Here is a 17,942-nt window from a genome sequence, read left to right as displayed (position 1 = left end):
TATTATGGTAATACAGTAACATATGTCCGTACAAATATATATGTGGCCCTTATGAGTAACTACATAGAATGCAAGATTGCTTTATCACAGGGTTGATGAGAGTAAGTGTGAGGGGATGATGGCAGAAGTCATTCTAAATATTACTAAACTTTTTATGATCACAATTTGTCATTGAAAACCTTTCTTGTACAATTTTAATTCTATTTGGAATTTCTCTTAAGTAGGACCTAAGGTCATATGTGTAATATATATCACCTAATACCTTGTTTCATAGGTTTATTGACCAGAGACTCAATAAACATGGTTTTAAAATTTCCCTTATGTACCAGGCACAATAGGGATAATGTATGGTTGAGTAAAACTGAAGGAACTCACAGCTAAGTGGGGGTAGTAGTGTAAATGATGCTGTAATTTACTGTGATGGGTTCTCTTTGAATATGAAAAATATTGGCTAAGTAGGGTAGAGTAGCTGTGATTGCCTTACAGAGGTGCCTGCATGCATTCTGACTTGAGTGTGGATAGGAGATGCTGTGAATCTCATAGTTGGGGGGATCGTGCCCACATAGCTATGTTGTGATTTATTGTATATTTTATAGGAATAATAATGTTGCTTATATAAATTTAGAAGCTTCAGGAAATGTAGCAATTCGGTGCCAGTTTTAGATCAACATTATTTCCAAAATATATTATACCTTTGGAATACTTGACTGACAAAATACTACTAAAGTAATTGGAAATAGGATTAGAAAAAAAAACTTTGAGCTCTGCTACTAAACCAAGTTATTAAGCCAAACTTAGCTCAAGGAACCAATACATAGATTTGTTGGGATGTACTTTGTAAATAAATGGCTTGCTTACGTCAGAAAATAGATTAGGTGTACATGGAATAATTCTTTGTAGTTAGTAATTATTGATGGCTGCTACCATAAGCAAGCAGTGGAGATACATGGTTAAAACCTCCCTTTATCATATATTCAGAATAAAACACATACTTACATCGTAGCATATCTGAAACATTTTTAAAATCAGAGTTCTTTTCTCTTTGTTCTCTCTCTCCTCCCTCTCTCTTCTCTCTCTTCTCTCTCTCTCTCTCTCTCTTTCTCTCTCCCCCTCCCTTTCTTCCTCCCTCCCACACACACACAGTGGGCTTTGCATTCAAGAATCACTCTTGGCAGTAAAAAGGGGACATATGGGATGCCGGGGATCAAATGAGGGTCAGCAGTATGTGAGGCAAATACTCTACCAGCTCTGTTGTTGCTCTGGCCCTAGAGTTCTTCCCTTTAATTAATTTTTATCTAATACTATCTCAGTAATGTATGATGGTAACCCATACAAAAATCTCTTTGGTAACTTATCATGTAATTTTATGTTGAGATGCAATTTATGCATCTAAAGCTTATGCATCTTTTTCTTAGCCTCTTTTTGAAGGCTCCCCAATTTTAATGTATCCACAATTAGGCAGTTTGTTTTTTTTGAAATACATTTTTAATTCTTAAAATGTATTTCTATTATGTTTGGGGTTTTTCTTTTATCTTATCTTCCACATAATGATATTTATAAAGATTCTGCAATGAGTATTATTTTAACATGCAGAGTAATTTCTGTATCCATATGTGAAAATTGATGATTCTGGATTTTTTCTAAGGATGAATTTAATTATATTCTAGCACAACAACTTCTCTGGGGATACTCAGGTATGAAAACTAAATGTTGTGTTCATTTGTAGCCTGATGTTTTTGTTCACTTGGTTTCTTGAATCCTAATTTTATTCAATCTACAGTAGTAGTTAGAAATTTATGTCAACAATTTGTTGTGGCAATAACTATTAAAGGAGAGAGGAAACTACTAGCGCAGTAATCTAGATAGTTGTTATAAATACCACAATAAAACCATGTTTAAATAATTTGGAAACATTTATTTCATAGAACATTTAGTATTTCAGGTGGAGGAATTATCCTTAGAAAATGGATTAAGATTTGTTTTATGGAAATGATAATTTTTCTGTCGAGGGGATCTTCTACATGCTGCCCTGGAGCTTGGTAGCTTCTTATGCATTGTGGATCTGAAGGTGCTGCTGTGTTGGATGCTGCAAAGTGCACATAAGCAGTGCTTAGGGACCTCCTTAAGGTCCTATAAGGGCTATACCTTATCTTTTTTTGTCCCCCAATTCACAGTACAGACCAGGCAAAGGGCCTGGGTTGAGGTGCATATGGGGTGCATTTACTGTACCTCCTCTTTCTATACAGTCAGTGTAAAGAACACAGCCTATGGTAAGAATTGGGAGGCCTTATAAGCCTTATAGCCTTATAAGGCTATACCTTATCTTGCTGTGTGACAATCATGCAGGGCTTCAAATATGGGGCCTCATTACACACAAGACATATATCTGAGTCCTTTGAGCTGTATTACTAACCTACTAAAGAGTTTATTTTTGGAGTCAGTATAGTCCCAGAAGCAGCCTATTCTTACACAAAAATTAATTTAAAAACTAAAGTTTTTTTTTCTATAAAAATTAGTGTTTTATCTATTTTTAATGTGTCAAACAAGAAAACAAAACTTGGATGTAAGTCAGCTGCAGAGTGTCATGAAAACCTCATGGTTTTCATTAGGGTCATAAAATACCAAAATCCTGCACTGACTCCAGTTGCACTAACCCCAGAATTTTGAGAAAATTTCTTCAGGTGGTTAATGATAGCACTGAGGATGAGAGTTTTTGCTAAAGAACCTTTGGAATTCAATGATAATATCCTTTTCCTTCCAATGTTGGAAATACTTTTTCAACTTAATATTAAACACAAACTCAACAAATATTAACAATATAAAACAGTCTGAATCATGATTCATTGCTATTGGTTTAGTGACCGCTTTCAGAGCAGAAACTAATCTTAGAAGATTTCTTTCTCATTGTTCAGGCCTCAGTCAATGATGCTCAGGTATTATTCCTGGCTCTGTACTCCGGAATTACTCCTGCCAAGCTCAGGACCTTGTGCAAGACCTTACCCATTATATTATTGCTCTGGCCCCAGAACATTTATTTCTAACTAATTATTTGATAATACTTTAGATAAGCTCTTTATATTTCACAGTAGAATTAATCTTTTATTTTGTTGGGTGGGGCAAGTGGTACTCAGGAGGTTAGGCGGCCCCACCTGTGAATATCAGCCACCTGGGTAAGGAACTGAGGTTGTGCTGCAGCTCATGTCTTGCATGGCTGGGGAGGGGCCACCTGGAGCCATCTAGCAGTGCTGGGGGGCACCAGGGAGCACCTAGTGTTATTAGGGGACCAGGTGGTGCCTGGAAAAGAATTCAGGTTGGTCTCTAGTCTGAACTGCTGAACTATCTCCTGGCTCCTATTTAATCTCTTGACATTGCTAGTCACTTTAAAGGTGAGGTCACACAGACACAAAAGCTAGATAAATTATTTTGCAGATCTTGTTAGTGGTGCTTTATAATTCAGTGACTTTCTAACCCAGGACATAAAAATTGTGGTTTGAATTAACATGTATTGATTAGGTCTAAAAGCTAAAGCCTTAAGTCCAAAATAAACAGAAAATAGATGGATCAGTTTACATAATTAGAAATGTGTCTTTTGCATTTTCTCTCTCCTTTTTTTGTTATTTTTTTCAGTTGAGCATGAATTAGTTGCATGTTGTATGTGTTATGTGCTTTGTTGGTGTTACTTTTGCATTTTATTATTGGATAATTTTTTTAAGTTTAGTATGTGTTTCATAAATTGTCAAGTTTTATAGAAGGGATATCAGATAGTATTATCTACAAATTGCATGTCATGGATATTATTTACATGGTAGTAATTATGTAATATCTTTTGTGGTATATTTAATTTTGTTTTCTAAGTGTGGATTTTTGATATTTAACTCATGTGTGTCTTTGCTATATCTTTTGTCTTATAATTTGAATATTCTATTATAATTAATTCTACTTATTAAGTACTTTTTAAAGAATATCATTATTAAAATAATTACAAAATTATAGTTAAATGGGATTCATTGATTAATGAGTTGTACCATGTAGGCTACTAATAAGACCTTAAATCACATGATGTAAAAAAATGAAATTATTTAGACCTTGATATCTTTCAAAAGTTATAAAAGTGTATTTTGTTCTTGCTTAAATTTTCATAAAAGTAATTTTTAAGATATCTATTATAAACTGCAAGATAATTTTAGTGGGAAACGCTAAATTCAGTTTTTTTATATACAAGAATGTAAAAGAGTTTTCCGTAGCTAAAAACTGGCAAGATTTCAGGAGATGTGTCATATAAATTTCTTGCAAATCAGTGTTTTAGAATATAAGAGTTTTAGAATACATACTTATATACATAGAGCTAAAATGGAGTATTAGTTTTCTACAAGGTTAAATTTGATATGCATTTTTATTTCTTTATATGCTAAGTATATACCTGTGATACAGAGTGCTGTTTTTTTCCACTCAGTTCTTATTGGTATTATACATATTCTGAAGCAGAGAATATACTTAGAGCTAAAACATTTTTTTTTTTTTTGGTGGGAAGCCATACATACACTATGGTACTCTTGGCTTACTTCTGGCTCTGTGACCTGGTGGGCTCATTAGAGACTATATGGAGTACCACGGATTGAACCCCTTTTGGCATTGCAAAGCAAGCATCATACCCACTGTACTTTCTTTCTGGCTCCTAAAGATAAAATCTTTTCTAAGCCAGTAGTTAAAAATCAGCAAAAGCCTTTTCCTTATATGGATGTGTGTCAGTCTCCTGGTTTGTGAAAAGGTGGCATGCCTGCTTTGTAGCAGTATCCTGTGTGCCTACTTTTCTACAAGGCGGAAAATTTTCAGAAAATGTTTTGCCAAACCAGTAGAAAAAAAATTTAAAGTTGCTTGAGAATTAGCATAATAATATGCCTTGAGCATATACTTTAGAACTAGAACCATGCTATTAATTTTTCCAAATGAGAAACTTTTAGTCCCAGAAAGACTGTGGCATCTGACTATATCTCCAGTTAGTAGTTCAAAGGCAATCATATTGATGTCTACTGTTTTAGCTGCAGAAGAATTCTTACTGCTGTGATTTTTTTCTCTGTCCTAGCAGCCTCATGGTACCTGAAAACATGAAGTAACACAGTGTAGTTAGAAGAAATTTGTATTGATAAGTTTTTCTCTAACCTAATAAGCATCTTAAATAAAGTGGTGCTTATATAAGTTTATCCCTGTTTTCTTTGCTATTTTATTTAGGAACATGTAAGTACAAAGATTTTTCATGTTAATTGCATTTGTATATATTTACCAGATAATTAGACATATTTAAATTATTTTACACATTTAAGCACTTTCCAGAGAAAATAATTTTTTCTAAAAGTTACTATAACTATTTGTTAGAACATTTATGAATATATATAAATGATCTTATCCCATTTATATTGAACTTTTACATTTTTAGTATAAAATTAAATTATTTAATGTAAAATTAAATTATTCTTAATCACTTTCTAATTTGTGAAAATGAAAGACATGTAAGTTATACTAGAACCAACATGTATTTACAGCATTTGTGTATATGATTTACAGGGAGACCGTGTACTCAGCTGCAGCTTCTAAATCCAGAACGATTTGCACGTCTTATCAAAGAAGTAATGAATATGTTCTGGCCTGGCAGAGACTTGATTGTTCAGTGGTATCCACTTGATAAAAGCAAAAACCATCCATCTGTTTCATGGCTTAAAATGGTTTGGAAGACTCTCTATATACATTTTTCTGAGGATTTGACTTTATTTGATGAGATGCCACTTATCCCCAGAACTACACTAGAAGAAGGTCAGAAATGTGTGGAGCTCATTAGACTCCGGATTCCATCATTAGTCATTTTAGATGATGGATCTGAAGCTCAGCTTCCAGAATTTATAGCAGACATTGTACAAAAACTTGGAGGGATTGTCCTTAAAAATTTAGATGCCTCCATTCAACACCCACTCATTAAAAAATATCTTCATTCGCCGTTGCCAACTGCTCTTTTGCAGATAATGGAGAAGATGCCATTGCAGAAACTGTGCAACCAAATAGCTTCTCTACTTCCAACACACAAAGATGCATTGAGGAAATTCTTAGCAAGTTTATCCGATAGCAGTGATAGGGAGAAAAGAATAATTCAGGAATTAACGATATTTAAGCGCATTAACAATCCAGCTGATCAGGGAGTTTCCTCTTATACAAAACTGAAAGGTTGTAAAGTCTTGCACCATACTGCTAAACTTCCATCAGATCTGAGACTCTCTATTTCAGTAATAGATAGTAGTGATGAAGCTACTATTCGTTTGGCAAACATGTTGAAAGTAGAGAAGTTAAAGACCACTAGTTGCTTGAAGCTTGTACTGAAAGATATTGAAAATGCATTTTATTCACGTGAAGAAATAACATGTCTTATGTTATGGATTCTTGAGAACCTCTCTTCTCTTAAAAATGAGAATCCAAATGTGCTTGATTGGTTAATGCCATTAAAGTTCATTCAGAATTCACAGGAACAGATGATATCGGCTAGTGATCTCTTTGATCCTGATGTAGAAATTTTAAAAGATCTTTTTTATAATGAAGAAGATACTTGTTTCCCACCCTCAGATTTCATGTCACCAGATATTCTTCACTCTTTAAGACAGATTGGTTTGAAAAACGAAGCTAGTCTGAAAGAAAAAGATATTGTGCAAGTGGCAAAAAGAATTGAAGCCTTATATGTCAATTCCTGTCCAAATCAGAATGTTCTGAAGAAAGCTAAAACACTTTTATTGGTTTTAAATAAGAATCATACACTCTTACAGTCTTCTGAAGGCAAGACGACACTAAAGAAAATCAAATGGGTTCTTCCTTGCAAAGAAAGGCCCCCAAATTACCCAGGCTCTTTAGTCTGGAAAGGAGATCTCTGTAATCTTTGTGCACCACCAGAGATGTGTGACGTAGCCCATGCAATCCTAGTGGGTTCATCTCTCCCTCTTGTTGAAAGCATTCATACCAATTTAGAAAAAACATTAGGTATTTTCACAAAACCTAGTATCAATGCTGTCCTGAAACACTTTAAAATTGTTGTTGATTGGTATACTTCAAAAACATTTAGTGATGAAGACTACTATCAATTCCAGCATATTTTGCTTGAAATTTATGGATTTATGCATGATCACTTAAATGAAGGGAAGGATATTTTCAGAGCCTTAAAATTTCCATGGGTTTGGACTGGCAAAAAATTTTGTCCTCTTAATCAAGCTGTGATAAAACCTTTTCATGATCTTGATCTTCAGCCTTATTTGCATAGTGTGCCAAAAACTATGGCAAAATTCCACCAACTATTTAAGTCTTGTGGCTCAATAGAGGAACTGACATCAGATCACATTTCTATGGTCATTCAGAAGATATACCTTAAAAGTGAACAAGAGCTAAGTGAACAAGAAAGTAAACAAAATCTTCATCTTATGTTGAATATTATCAGATGGCTGTATAGTAATCAGATTCCAGCAAGCCCTAATACACCAGTTCCTATACATCATAGCAAAAATTTGTCTAAACTCATTATGAAACCAATTCATGAATGCTGTTACTGTGACATAAAAGTTGATGACCTTAATGACTTACTAGAAGATTCAGTGGAACCAATCATTTTGGTTCATGAGGATATTCCTATGAAAACAGCAGAATGGCTGAAAGTTCCATGTCTCAGTACAAGATTAATTAATCCAGAAAATATGGGATTTGAACAGTCAGGACAAAGAGAACCACTAACTGTAAGAATAAAAAATATTCTGGAAGAATACCCTTCAGTGTCAGATATTTTTAAAGAATTACTTCAGAATGCTGATGATGCAAATGCAACAGAGTGTAGTTTCATGATTGATATGAGAAGAAATATGGACATTAGAGAGAATCTTCTAGACCCAGGAATGGCAGCTTGTCATGGACCTGCTTTGTGGTCATTCAATAATTCTGAATTTTCAGATTCAGACTTTTTGAATATAACTAGGTTAGGAGAATCTCTAAAAAGGGTAGAAGTTGATAAAGTTGGAAAATTTGGCCTTGGATTTAATTCTGTATATCATATCACTGACATTCCCATCATTATGAGTCGAGAATTTATGATAATGTTTGATCCAAACATAAATCATATTAGTAAACACATTAAAGATAAATCTAATCCTGGAATCAAAATTAACTGGAGTAAACAACAGAAAAGACTCAGGAAATTTCCTAATCAGTTCAAACCATTTATAGATGTATTTGGCTGTCAGCTGCCTTTGACAGTAGAAGCACCCTATAGTTACAATGGAACTCTTTTTAGACTGTCTTTTCGAACACAGCAAGAAGCAAAAGTGAGTGAAGTTAGTAGTACTTGCTATAACACGGCAGATATTTATTCTCTTGTAGATGAATTTAGTCTGTGCGGACATAGGCTTATCATTTTTACTCAAAGTGTGAACTCAATGTATTTGAAGTATTTGAAAATCGAGGAAACTAATCCCAGTTTAGCACAAGACACAATCATAATTAAAAAAAAAACTTGCACTTCCAAAGTACTGAATGCACCTGCAGTGAGTGTTTTAAAAGAAGCTGCTAAACTCATGAAGACTTGCAATGGCAGTAGTAAAAAGCTTTCCACAGATGCACCAAAGTCATGTAGCATTCTTCAGATCACAGTTGAAGAATTTCGCCATGTGTTCAGAAGGATTGCTGATTTACAGTCACCACTTTTTAGAGGCCCAGATGATGACCCAGCTGCTCTCTTTGAAATGGCCAAGTCTTCACAGTCAAAGAAGCCACTAGAAGAGTTGCCACAAAAAACAGTCGATTGCACCACCTGGCTTATATGTACCTGCATGGATACTGGAGAGGCTCTAAAGTTTTCACTGAGTGAAAGTGGACGCAGACTAGGTTTGGTTCCTTGTGGTTCAGTAGGAGTTCTGTTTTCCGAAGTTCAGGACCAGAAGTGGACAATTAAATCACATGTGGGAGAGGTATTTTGCTATTTACCTCTACGAATAAAAACTGGATTGCCAGTTCACATCAATGGGTGCTTTGCTGTTACTTCAAATAGAAAAGAAATCTGGAAGACAGATACAAAAGGAAGATGGAACACCACTTTCATGAGACATGTCATTGTGAAAGCTTACTTAGAGGCACTCTGTGTTCTACGTGACTTGGCCATCAGTGAAGAGCTAATGGATTATACTTACTATGCAGTTTGGCCTGATCCTGACTTAGTTCATGATGACTTTTCTGTAATATGTCATGGATTTTATGAAGATATAGCTCATGGGAAGGGGAAAGAATTGACCAGAGTCTTCTCTGATGGATCAACATGGGTTTCCATGAAGAATGTGAGATTTCTAGATGACTCTATACTTAAAAGAAAAGATGTTGGTCCAGCAGCCTTTAAGATATTTTTGAAATACCTCAAGAAAACTGGCTCAAAAAACCTCTGTGCTGTTGAACTTCCTTCTTCAGTGAAACTTGGATTTGAAGAAGCAGGGTGTAAACAGATACTGCTTGAAAATACATTCTCAGAGAAACAGTTTTTTTCCGAAGTATTTTTTCCAAATATTCAAGAAATTGAGGCAGAACTCCGAGATCCTTTAATGAATTTTGTTTTAAATGAAAAAGTCGATGAATTCTCAGCAATTCTTCGTGTTACTCCTTGTATCCCTTGCTCTTTGGAGGGTCATCCTTTGGTTTTACCATCAAGATTAATTCATCCTGAGGGACGAGTTGCAAAACTATTTGACACAAATGATGGACGGTTTCCATATGGCTCTACTCAGGACTATCTTAATCCTATAATTTTAATTAAACTTGTTCATTTAGGTATGGCAAAAGATGATATTTTATGGGATGACATGCTAGAACGTGCGGAGTCAGTAGCTGAAATTAATAAAAGTGATCATGTTGCTGCTTGTCTAAGAAGTAGCATACTGATTAGTCTTATTGATGAAAAACTTAAAATAAGGGATCCTAGGGCTAAGGATTTTGCCTCAAAATACCAAACAATACCATTCCTTCCATTTCTAACAAAACCAGCGGGTTTTTCTTTGGACTGGAAAGGTAATAGTTTTAAGCCAGAAACCATGTTTGCTGCAACTGACCTTTATACTTCTGAGCATCAGGATACAGTGTGTCTTTTACAACCAATTCTAAATGAAAATTCACATTCTTTTAGAGGTTGTGGTTCAGTGCCATTGGCTGTTAAAGAGTTTTTGGGATTATTAAGAAAGCCAACAGTTGATCTGGTTGTAAACCAATTGAAAGAAGTTGCAAAATCAGTTGATGATGGTATTACATTGTACCAGGAGAATATCACAAATGCGTGTTACAAATATCTTCATGAAGCAATGATGCAAAGTGAAATTACTAAGATAGCTGTTACCGAAAAGTTAAAAACCTTTAGTTTCATTCTAGTTGAGAATGCGTATGTTGATTCAGAAAAAGTTTCTTTTCATTTGAATTTTGAAGCAGCACCCTACCTTTATCAGTTGCCCAATAAATACAAAAATAATTTTCGTGAACTTTTTGAGAATGTGGGTGTAAGGCAGTCATTTACTGTTGAAGATTTTGCCATTGTTTTGGAATCTATTGATCAAGAAAAAGGAAAACAGAAACTAACAGAAGAGAAATTTCAGCTTTGTCGGCGAATAATTAGTGAAGGAATATGGAGCCTTATTAGAGAGAAGAAACAAGAATTTTGTGAAAAAAATTATGGTAAAATACTATTGCCAGATACCAATCTTAAACTCCTCCCTGCTAAATCTTTATGCTATAATGATTGTCCTTGGATAAAAGTAAAGGATACCACTGTAAAATATTGTCATGCTGATATACCTCGGGAAGTAGCAGTAAAACTAGGAGCAGTACCAAAGCGACATAAAGCCTTAGAAAGATATGCATCCAACGTCTGTTTTACAACACTTGGCACTGAATTTGGACAGAAAGAAAAACTTACTAGCAGAATTAAAAGTATCCTTAACGCCTATCCTTCGGAAAAGGAAATGTTAAAAGAACTTCTTCAAAATGCTGATGATGCAAAGGCCACAGAAATCTGCTTTGTTTTTGATCCTAGGCAGCACCCAGTGGACAGAATATTTGATGATAAGTGGGCTCCACTGCAAGGACCAGCACTTTGTGTCTACAACAACCAGCCTTTCACAGAAGATGATGTCAGGGGCATTCAGAATCTTGGAAAAGGTACCAAAGAAGGAAATCCTTATAAAACTGGACAGTATGGAATAGGATTTAATTCTGTATACCACATTACAGACTGCCCTTCTTTTATTTCTGGCAATGACATCCTGTGTATTTTTGATCCCCATGCCAGATATGCACCAGGAGCCACATCTGTTAGTCCTGGACGCATGTTTAGAGATTTGGATGCAGATTTTAGAACACAGTTCTCAGATGTTCTGGATCTTTATTTGGGATCCCACTTTAAATTGGATAATTGCACAATGTTCAGATTTCCTCTCCGTAATGCAGAAATGGCAAAAGTTTCAGAAATTTCCTCAGTACCATCATCAGACAGAATGGTTCAGAATCTTTTGGACAAACTGAGGTCAGATGGAGCAGAACTTTTAATGTTTCTTAATCACATGGAAAAAATTTCTATTTGTGAAATAGATAAAGCTTCTGGAGCTCTAAATGTGCTATATTCTGTAAAAGGTAAAATCACTGATGGAGATCGGTTGAAAAGGAAACAATTTCATGCATCTGTAATTGATAGTGTTACTAAAAAGAGGCAATTGAAAGACATACCAGTTCAACAGATAACCTATACTATGGACACTGAAGACTCTGAAGGAAATCTTACAACATGGCTAATTTGTAATAGATCCGGTTTTTCAAGTATGGAAAAAGTATCGAAGAGTGTAATATCAGCTCACAAAAACCAAGATATTACTCTCTTCCCACGTGGTGGAGTGGCTGCCTGCATTACTCACAATTATAAAAAGCCACATAGGGCCTTCTGTTTTTTACCACTCTCTTTAGAGACAGGGCTTCCTTTTCATGTGAATGGCCACTTTGCCCTCGATTCAGCCAGAAGAAATCTGTGGCGTGATGATAATGGAGTTGGTGTTCGAAGTGATTGGAATAACAGTTTAATGACAGCACTAATAGCTCCTGCATATGTTGAATTACTGATTCAGTTAAAAAAGCGGTATTTCCCTGGTTCAGACCCAGCATTGTCAGTTTTGCAGAATACGTCTATTCATGTTGTAAAAGATACTTTAAAGAAATTTTTATCATTTTTTCCTGTTAATAGACTTGATCTACAGCCAGATCTCTATTGTCTAGTAAAAGCACTTTATAGTTGCATTCATGAGGATATGAAACGTCTGTTACCAGTTGTACGAGCCCCAAACATTGATGGTTCTGATTTACATGCTGCAGTTATAATTACTTGGATTAATATGCCAACTTCAAATAAAACGAAACCATTTTTTGACAACTTGCTGCAGGATGAATTACAACATCTTAAAAATGCCGATTATAATATCACAACACGCAAAACAGTAGCAGAGAATGTATATAGACTGAAACACTTACTTTTAGAAATTGGCTTCAACTTGGTTTATAACTGTGATGAAACTGCTAATTTATACCACTGTCTTATAGATGCAGATATCCCTGTTAGTTACGTAACTCCCGCTGATGTTAGAGCTTTTTTAATGACATTTTCTTCTCCTGACACTAATTGTCATATTGGAAAGCTGCCTTGTCGTCTCCAGCAGACTAACCTAAAACTTTTCCATAGTTTAAAACTTTTAGTTGATTACTGTTTCAAAGAGACAGAAGAAAATGAGATTGAAGTGGAGGGACTGCCCCTTCTCATTACATTGGACAGTGTTTTACAGACTTTTGATGCCAAAAAACCCAAGTTTCTAACAACATACCATGAATTGATTCCATCCCGCAAAGACTTGTTCATGAATACATTGTATTTGAAATATAGTAATATTTTATTGAACAGTAAAGTTGCTAAAGTCTTTGACATTTCTAGCTTTGCTGATTTGGTTTCTTCTGTATTGCCTCGTGAATATAAGACCAAAAATTGTACCAAGTGGAAAGATAATTTTGCAAATGAGTCTTGGCTTAAGAATGCATGGCATTTTATAAGTGAATCTGTAAGTATGAATGATGATCAAGAGGCAACAAAACCAACATTTGACATTGTTGTTGATACCCTAAAAGACTGGGCCTTGCTTCCAGGAACAAAATTCACTGTTTCAACCAATCAGCTTGTAGTTCCTGAGGGGGATGTTCTGCTTCCCCTAAGCCTCATGCACATTGCAGTTTTTCCAAATGCTCAGAGTGATAAGGTATTCCATGTTCTCATGAAGGCTGGCTGTGTTCAGCTTGCATTGAACAAAATCTGTTCCAAGGACAGTGCATTTGTTCCTTTGTTGTCATGTCACACAGCCAACATAGAAAGTCCCACAAGCATCTTGAAAGCTCTTCAATACATGGTTCAAACCTCAACATTTAGAACTGAAAAATTATTAGAAAATGACTTTGAAGCACTATTGATGTATTTCAATTGCAATTTGAGTCACTTGATGTCTCAAGATGATATTAAAATTCTAAAGTCACTTCCATGCTACAGATCTATCAGTGGCCGCTACATGAGCATTGCAAAATTTGGAACTTGCTATGTACTGACAAAAAGCATTCCTTCAGTTGAAGTAGAAAAATGGACACAATCATTGTCATCTGCATTTCTGGAGGAGAAAATGCACTTAAAGGAACTCTATGAGGTGCTTGGATGTGTACCTGTAGATGATCTTGAAGTATATTTGAAACATCTCTTACCAAAAGTTGAAAATCTTTCTTACGATGCAAAGTTAGAGCACTTGATATATCTTAAGACAAGGTTATCAAGTGTCGAGGAATCATCAGAAATGAAGGAACAACTCTTTGAGAAACTAGAAAGTATATTAATAATTCATGATGCTAATAATCGACTAAGGCAAGCAAAACATTTTTATGATAGAACTGTGAGAGTTTTTGAGGTCATGCTTCCTGAAAAATTGTTCATTCCTAAGGAATTCTTTAAAAAGTTGGAACAACTTATAAAACCCAAAAATCAAGTTGCTTTTATGACATCCTGGGTAGAATTCTTAAGGAATATTGGATTAAAACACATACTTTCACAGCAACAGCTGTTACAGTTTGCCAAAGAAATTAGTGTGAGAGCCAATACTGAAAATTGGTCTAAAGAAACACTACAAAATACAGTCGACATACTTCTCTACCATATATTTCAAGAAAGAACGGACTTGTTATCTGGAAATTTTCTAAAAGAACTTTCTTTAATACCATTCTTATGTCCTGAGCGGGCCCCAGCTGAATTCATTAGATTTCATCCTCAGTATCAAGAAGTAAATGGAACACTTCCTCTTATAAAGTTCAGTGGAGCACAAGTAAATCCAAAATTCAAGCAGTGTGATGTGCTTCAGCTGTTATGGACATCCTGCCCCATTCTCCCAGAGAAAGCCACACCATTGACTATCAAAGAACAAGAAGGTAATGACCTTGGTCCACAAGAACAGCTTGAACAAGTTTTAAGCATGCTTAATGTTAACCTGGATCCTCCTCTTGATAAAGTCATCAACAATTGCAGAAACATATGTAATATAACAACTTTAGATGAAGAAATGGTAAAAACTAGAGCAAAGGTCTTAAGGAGCATATATGAATTTCTCAGTGCAGACAAAAGAGAGTTTCGTTTTCAACTCCGGGGAGTTGCTTTTGTGATGGTGGAAGATGGTTGGAAACTTCTTAAGCCTGAAGAGGTAGTGATAAATTTAGAATATGAGTCTGATTTCAAACCTTATTTGTATAAGCTACCTTTAGAATTAGGTACATTTCATCAGTTGTTTAAACTTTTAGGTACTGAAGATGTTATTTCTACTAAGCAGTATGTTGAAGTGCTAAGCCGCATATTTAAAAATTCAGAAGGAAAACAGTTGGATCCTAATGAAATGCGTACAGTCAAGAGAGTAGTTTCAGGCCTGTTTAAGAGTCTACAAAATGATTCAGTCAAGGTGAGGAGTGATCTTGAGAATATGCGAGATCTTGCACTCTACCTTCCAAGTCAAGATGGTAGATTAGTAAAATCAAGTATTTTAGTGTTTGATGATGCACCACATTACAAAAGCAGAATCCAGGGGAATATTGGTGTGCAGATGTTGGTTGATCTTAGCCAGTGCTACTTAGGAAAAGACCACGGATTTCATACTAAGTTGATAATGCTTTTTCCTCAGAAGCTCAGGCCACGTTTATTGAGCAGCATACTTGAAGAACAGTTAGATGAAGAGACTCCCAAAGTGTGCCAATTTGGAGCACTGTGTTCTCTTCAGGGAAGATTGCAGTTACTCTTATCTTCTGAACAGTTCATCACGGGGTTGATTCGAATTATGAAGCATGAAAATGATAATGCTTTTCTAGCAAATGAAGAAAAAGCCATAAGACTTTGCAAAGCTCTCAGAGAAGGATTGAAAGTGTCCTGTTTTGAAAAGCTTCAAACAACGTTAAGAGTTAAAGGTTTTAATCCTATTCCCCACAGTAGAAGTGAAACTTTTGCTTTTTTGAAGAGGTTTGGTAATGCAGTAATTCTTCTGTATATACAGCATTCAGACAGTAAAGATATTAATTTCTTACTAGCATTAGCAATGACACTTAAGTCAGCAACTGACAATTTGATATCTGACACTTCATATTTAATTGCTATGCTAGGATGCAATGATATTTACAGGATTGGTGAGAAACTTGACAGTTTAGGAGTGAAGTATGACTCTTCAGAACCATCAAAGCTTGAGCTTCCAATGCCTGGCACTCCCATACCTGCTGAAATTCATTATACTCTGCTTATGGATCCTATGAATGTTTTTTATCCAGGAGAATATGTAGGATACCTTGTTGATGCTGAAGGTGGTGATATCTATGGATCATATCAACCAACATATACATATGCAATTATTGTACAAGAAGTTGAAAGAGAAGATGCTGATAATTCTAGTTTTCTAGGAAAGATATATCAGATAGATATTGGTTATAGTGAATATAAAATAGTTAGCTCTCTTGATCTGTACAAATTTTCAAGACCTGAAGAAAGCTCCCAAAGCAGAGACAGTGCCCCCTCCACACCTACCAGTCCTACTGAGCTCCTAACTCCAGGTTTACGAAGCATTCCTCCCTTCTTTGCTAGAGAGAGCCAAAAGACTTCTTCCAAACATCATTCCCCAAAAAAGCTTAAGGTGAATTCTTTACCAGAGATTTTAAAAGAAGTGACATTAGTAGTGGAGCAAGCTTGGAAATTGCCGGAATCCGAAAGAAAGAAGATTATTAGGCGGTTGTATTTGAAATGGCACCCAGATAAAAATCCAGAGAATCTTGATATTGCTAATGAAGTTTTTAAACATTTGCAAAATGAGATCAACAGATTAGAGAAGCAGACCTTTTTAGATCAAAATACAGACAGAACCTCAAGGAGAACATTTTCAAGCTCTGCATCCCGATTTCAGTCTGACAAGTACTCATTTCAAAGATTCTACACTTCATGGAATCAAGAAGCAACAAGCCACAAATCTGAAAGGCAACAACAAAATAAAGAAAAGTGTCCCCCAACAGCTGGACAAACTTACTCTCAAAGGTTCTTTGTTCCTCCTACTTTCAAGTCTGTTGGTAATCCAGTTGAAGCACGTAGATGGTTAAGACAAGCCAGAGCCAATTTTTCAGCTGCCAGGAATGATCTTCATAAAAATGCCAATGAATGGGTATGTTTTAAATGCTACCTTTCTACCAAGTTAGCTTTGATTGCAGCTGACTATGCTGTTAGAGGTAAATCTGATAAAGATGTGAAGCCAACTGCACTTGCACAAAAAATAGAGGAGTATAGTCAGCAACTTGAAGGGCTGACAAATGATGTCCATACTTTGGAAGCATATGGTGTAGACAGTTTAAAGACAAGATATCCCGATTTGCTTCCTTTCCCACAGATCCCAAATGACAGGTTCACCTCAGAGGTAGCTATGCGAGTGATGGAATGTACGGCATGCATCATCATAAAACTTGAAAATTTTATACAACAAAAAGTATGAAGGTATTTAAAGAATATGAAAAAAGAGCTAAATTTTGAATGTGTTTATTCCAGCTTCGAATTGCTGTATACAATGTGAAAAGCTTCATTGTTAGGAATTTTGAAGCACATTGAAGAGAAGATTGTTTGGGAATTGTTATTAACATGAATAGTATTGAAATTCTTGACTGAAACTAAACACTTTTATTGAAGATGGTGAACTGTAAAATTGCTGTTTGTATTGGAATGGCTAATAAGGCACATTATTGAGCTGCACTTTATATAACAAAAACTTAACAGTTTGCAAGATGAGTCCGTGTAAGTCTTGATGTATTTGAAGGATCTAATTAAAAACTGGACATGTCATTGATCAAACATGTAAGAGGAATAAACTCTTTGGAGTAAATTCTTTAATTAGATCCATTTTGGATGTTGTATCAGCTGGACTTGATTATAATTTTTGTTGCAAATTTATATCTTAAAGACTCAAAACATTAAAAATAGTACAATATTTTAATCCTGATTATTACTTGATTAAGAATATGCAGAAGTACTTCTTAGGGTATACTAAGTATACTTTATGCTCTGATTTTAATTTTTTAAATATGTTTACAGGATTCCTATTTCATAAAAATAGGATATGGATATATAAAACAGTAGCAATCTTATCAGGTGTTAACAAAACTCCAAGGACTAGTTACCAAAACATAAATCAACTGTTAGAATTCTTGTTTTCTGTTTGTGTGTACATATTTTTTCACAGATTTTATGTTTGTCAAATATGATTGAGCAGGATGTACTCTTTTGTTGTCTAAAGGTGCTGCAGTTAAAAACTTTTCTTTCATTCTGCACT

General features: G+C 35.1%; 1 protein-coding gene and 1 non-coding gene across 2 annotated transcripts in view; one reads left to right on the top strand and one right to left on the bottom strand.

Annotated features, from left to right (window-relative positions):
* The window catches only part of SACS (sacsin molecular chaperone), an 82,153-nt gene extending 64,396 nt beyond the window's left edge, over positions 1-17,757 (top strand). Inside the window, exons 10-11 of the mRNA XM_049778209.1 lie at positions 1,668-1,694; positions 5,563-17,757. Coding sequence (XP_049634166.1) covers positions 1,668-1,694; positions 5,563-17,111 — 11,576 coding nt within the window. The 3' untranslated portion in view covers positions 17,112-17,757. The remainder of the gene's footprint in view (positions 1-1,667; positions 1,695-5,562) is intronic.
* LOC126016505 (small nucleolar RNA SNORA51) lies at positions 2,155-2,287 on the bottom strand. Its single transcript, XR_007498300.1, has one exon. It is a non-coding gene; the product is annotated as a small nucleolar RNA SNORA51 (small nucleolar RNA).
* Positions 17,758-17,942: the final 185 nt, after the last annotated feature.

Source organism: Suncus etruscus, chromosome 8 (genome assembly GCF_024139225.1).
Source record: "Suncus etruscus isolate mSunEtr1 chromosome 8, mSunEtr1.pri.cur, whole genome shotgun sequence".
Lineage (NCBI taxonomy): Eukaryota > Metazoa > Chordata > Mammalia > Eulipotyphla > Soricidae > Suncus > Suncus etruscus.
Note: the sequence above shows the minus strand (reverse complement) of the source record. Positions and strands in the feature narration are given on the sequence as shown.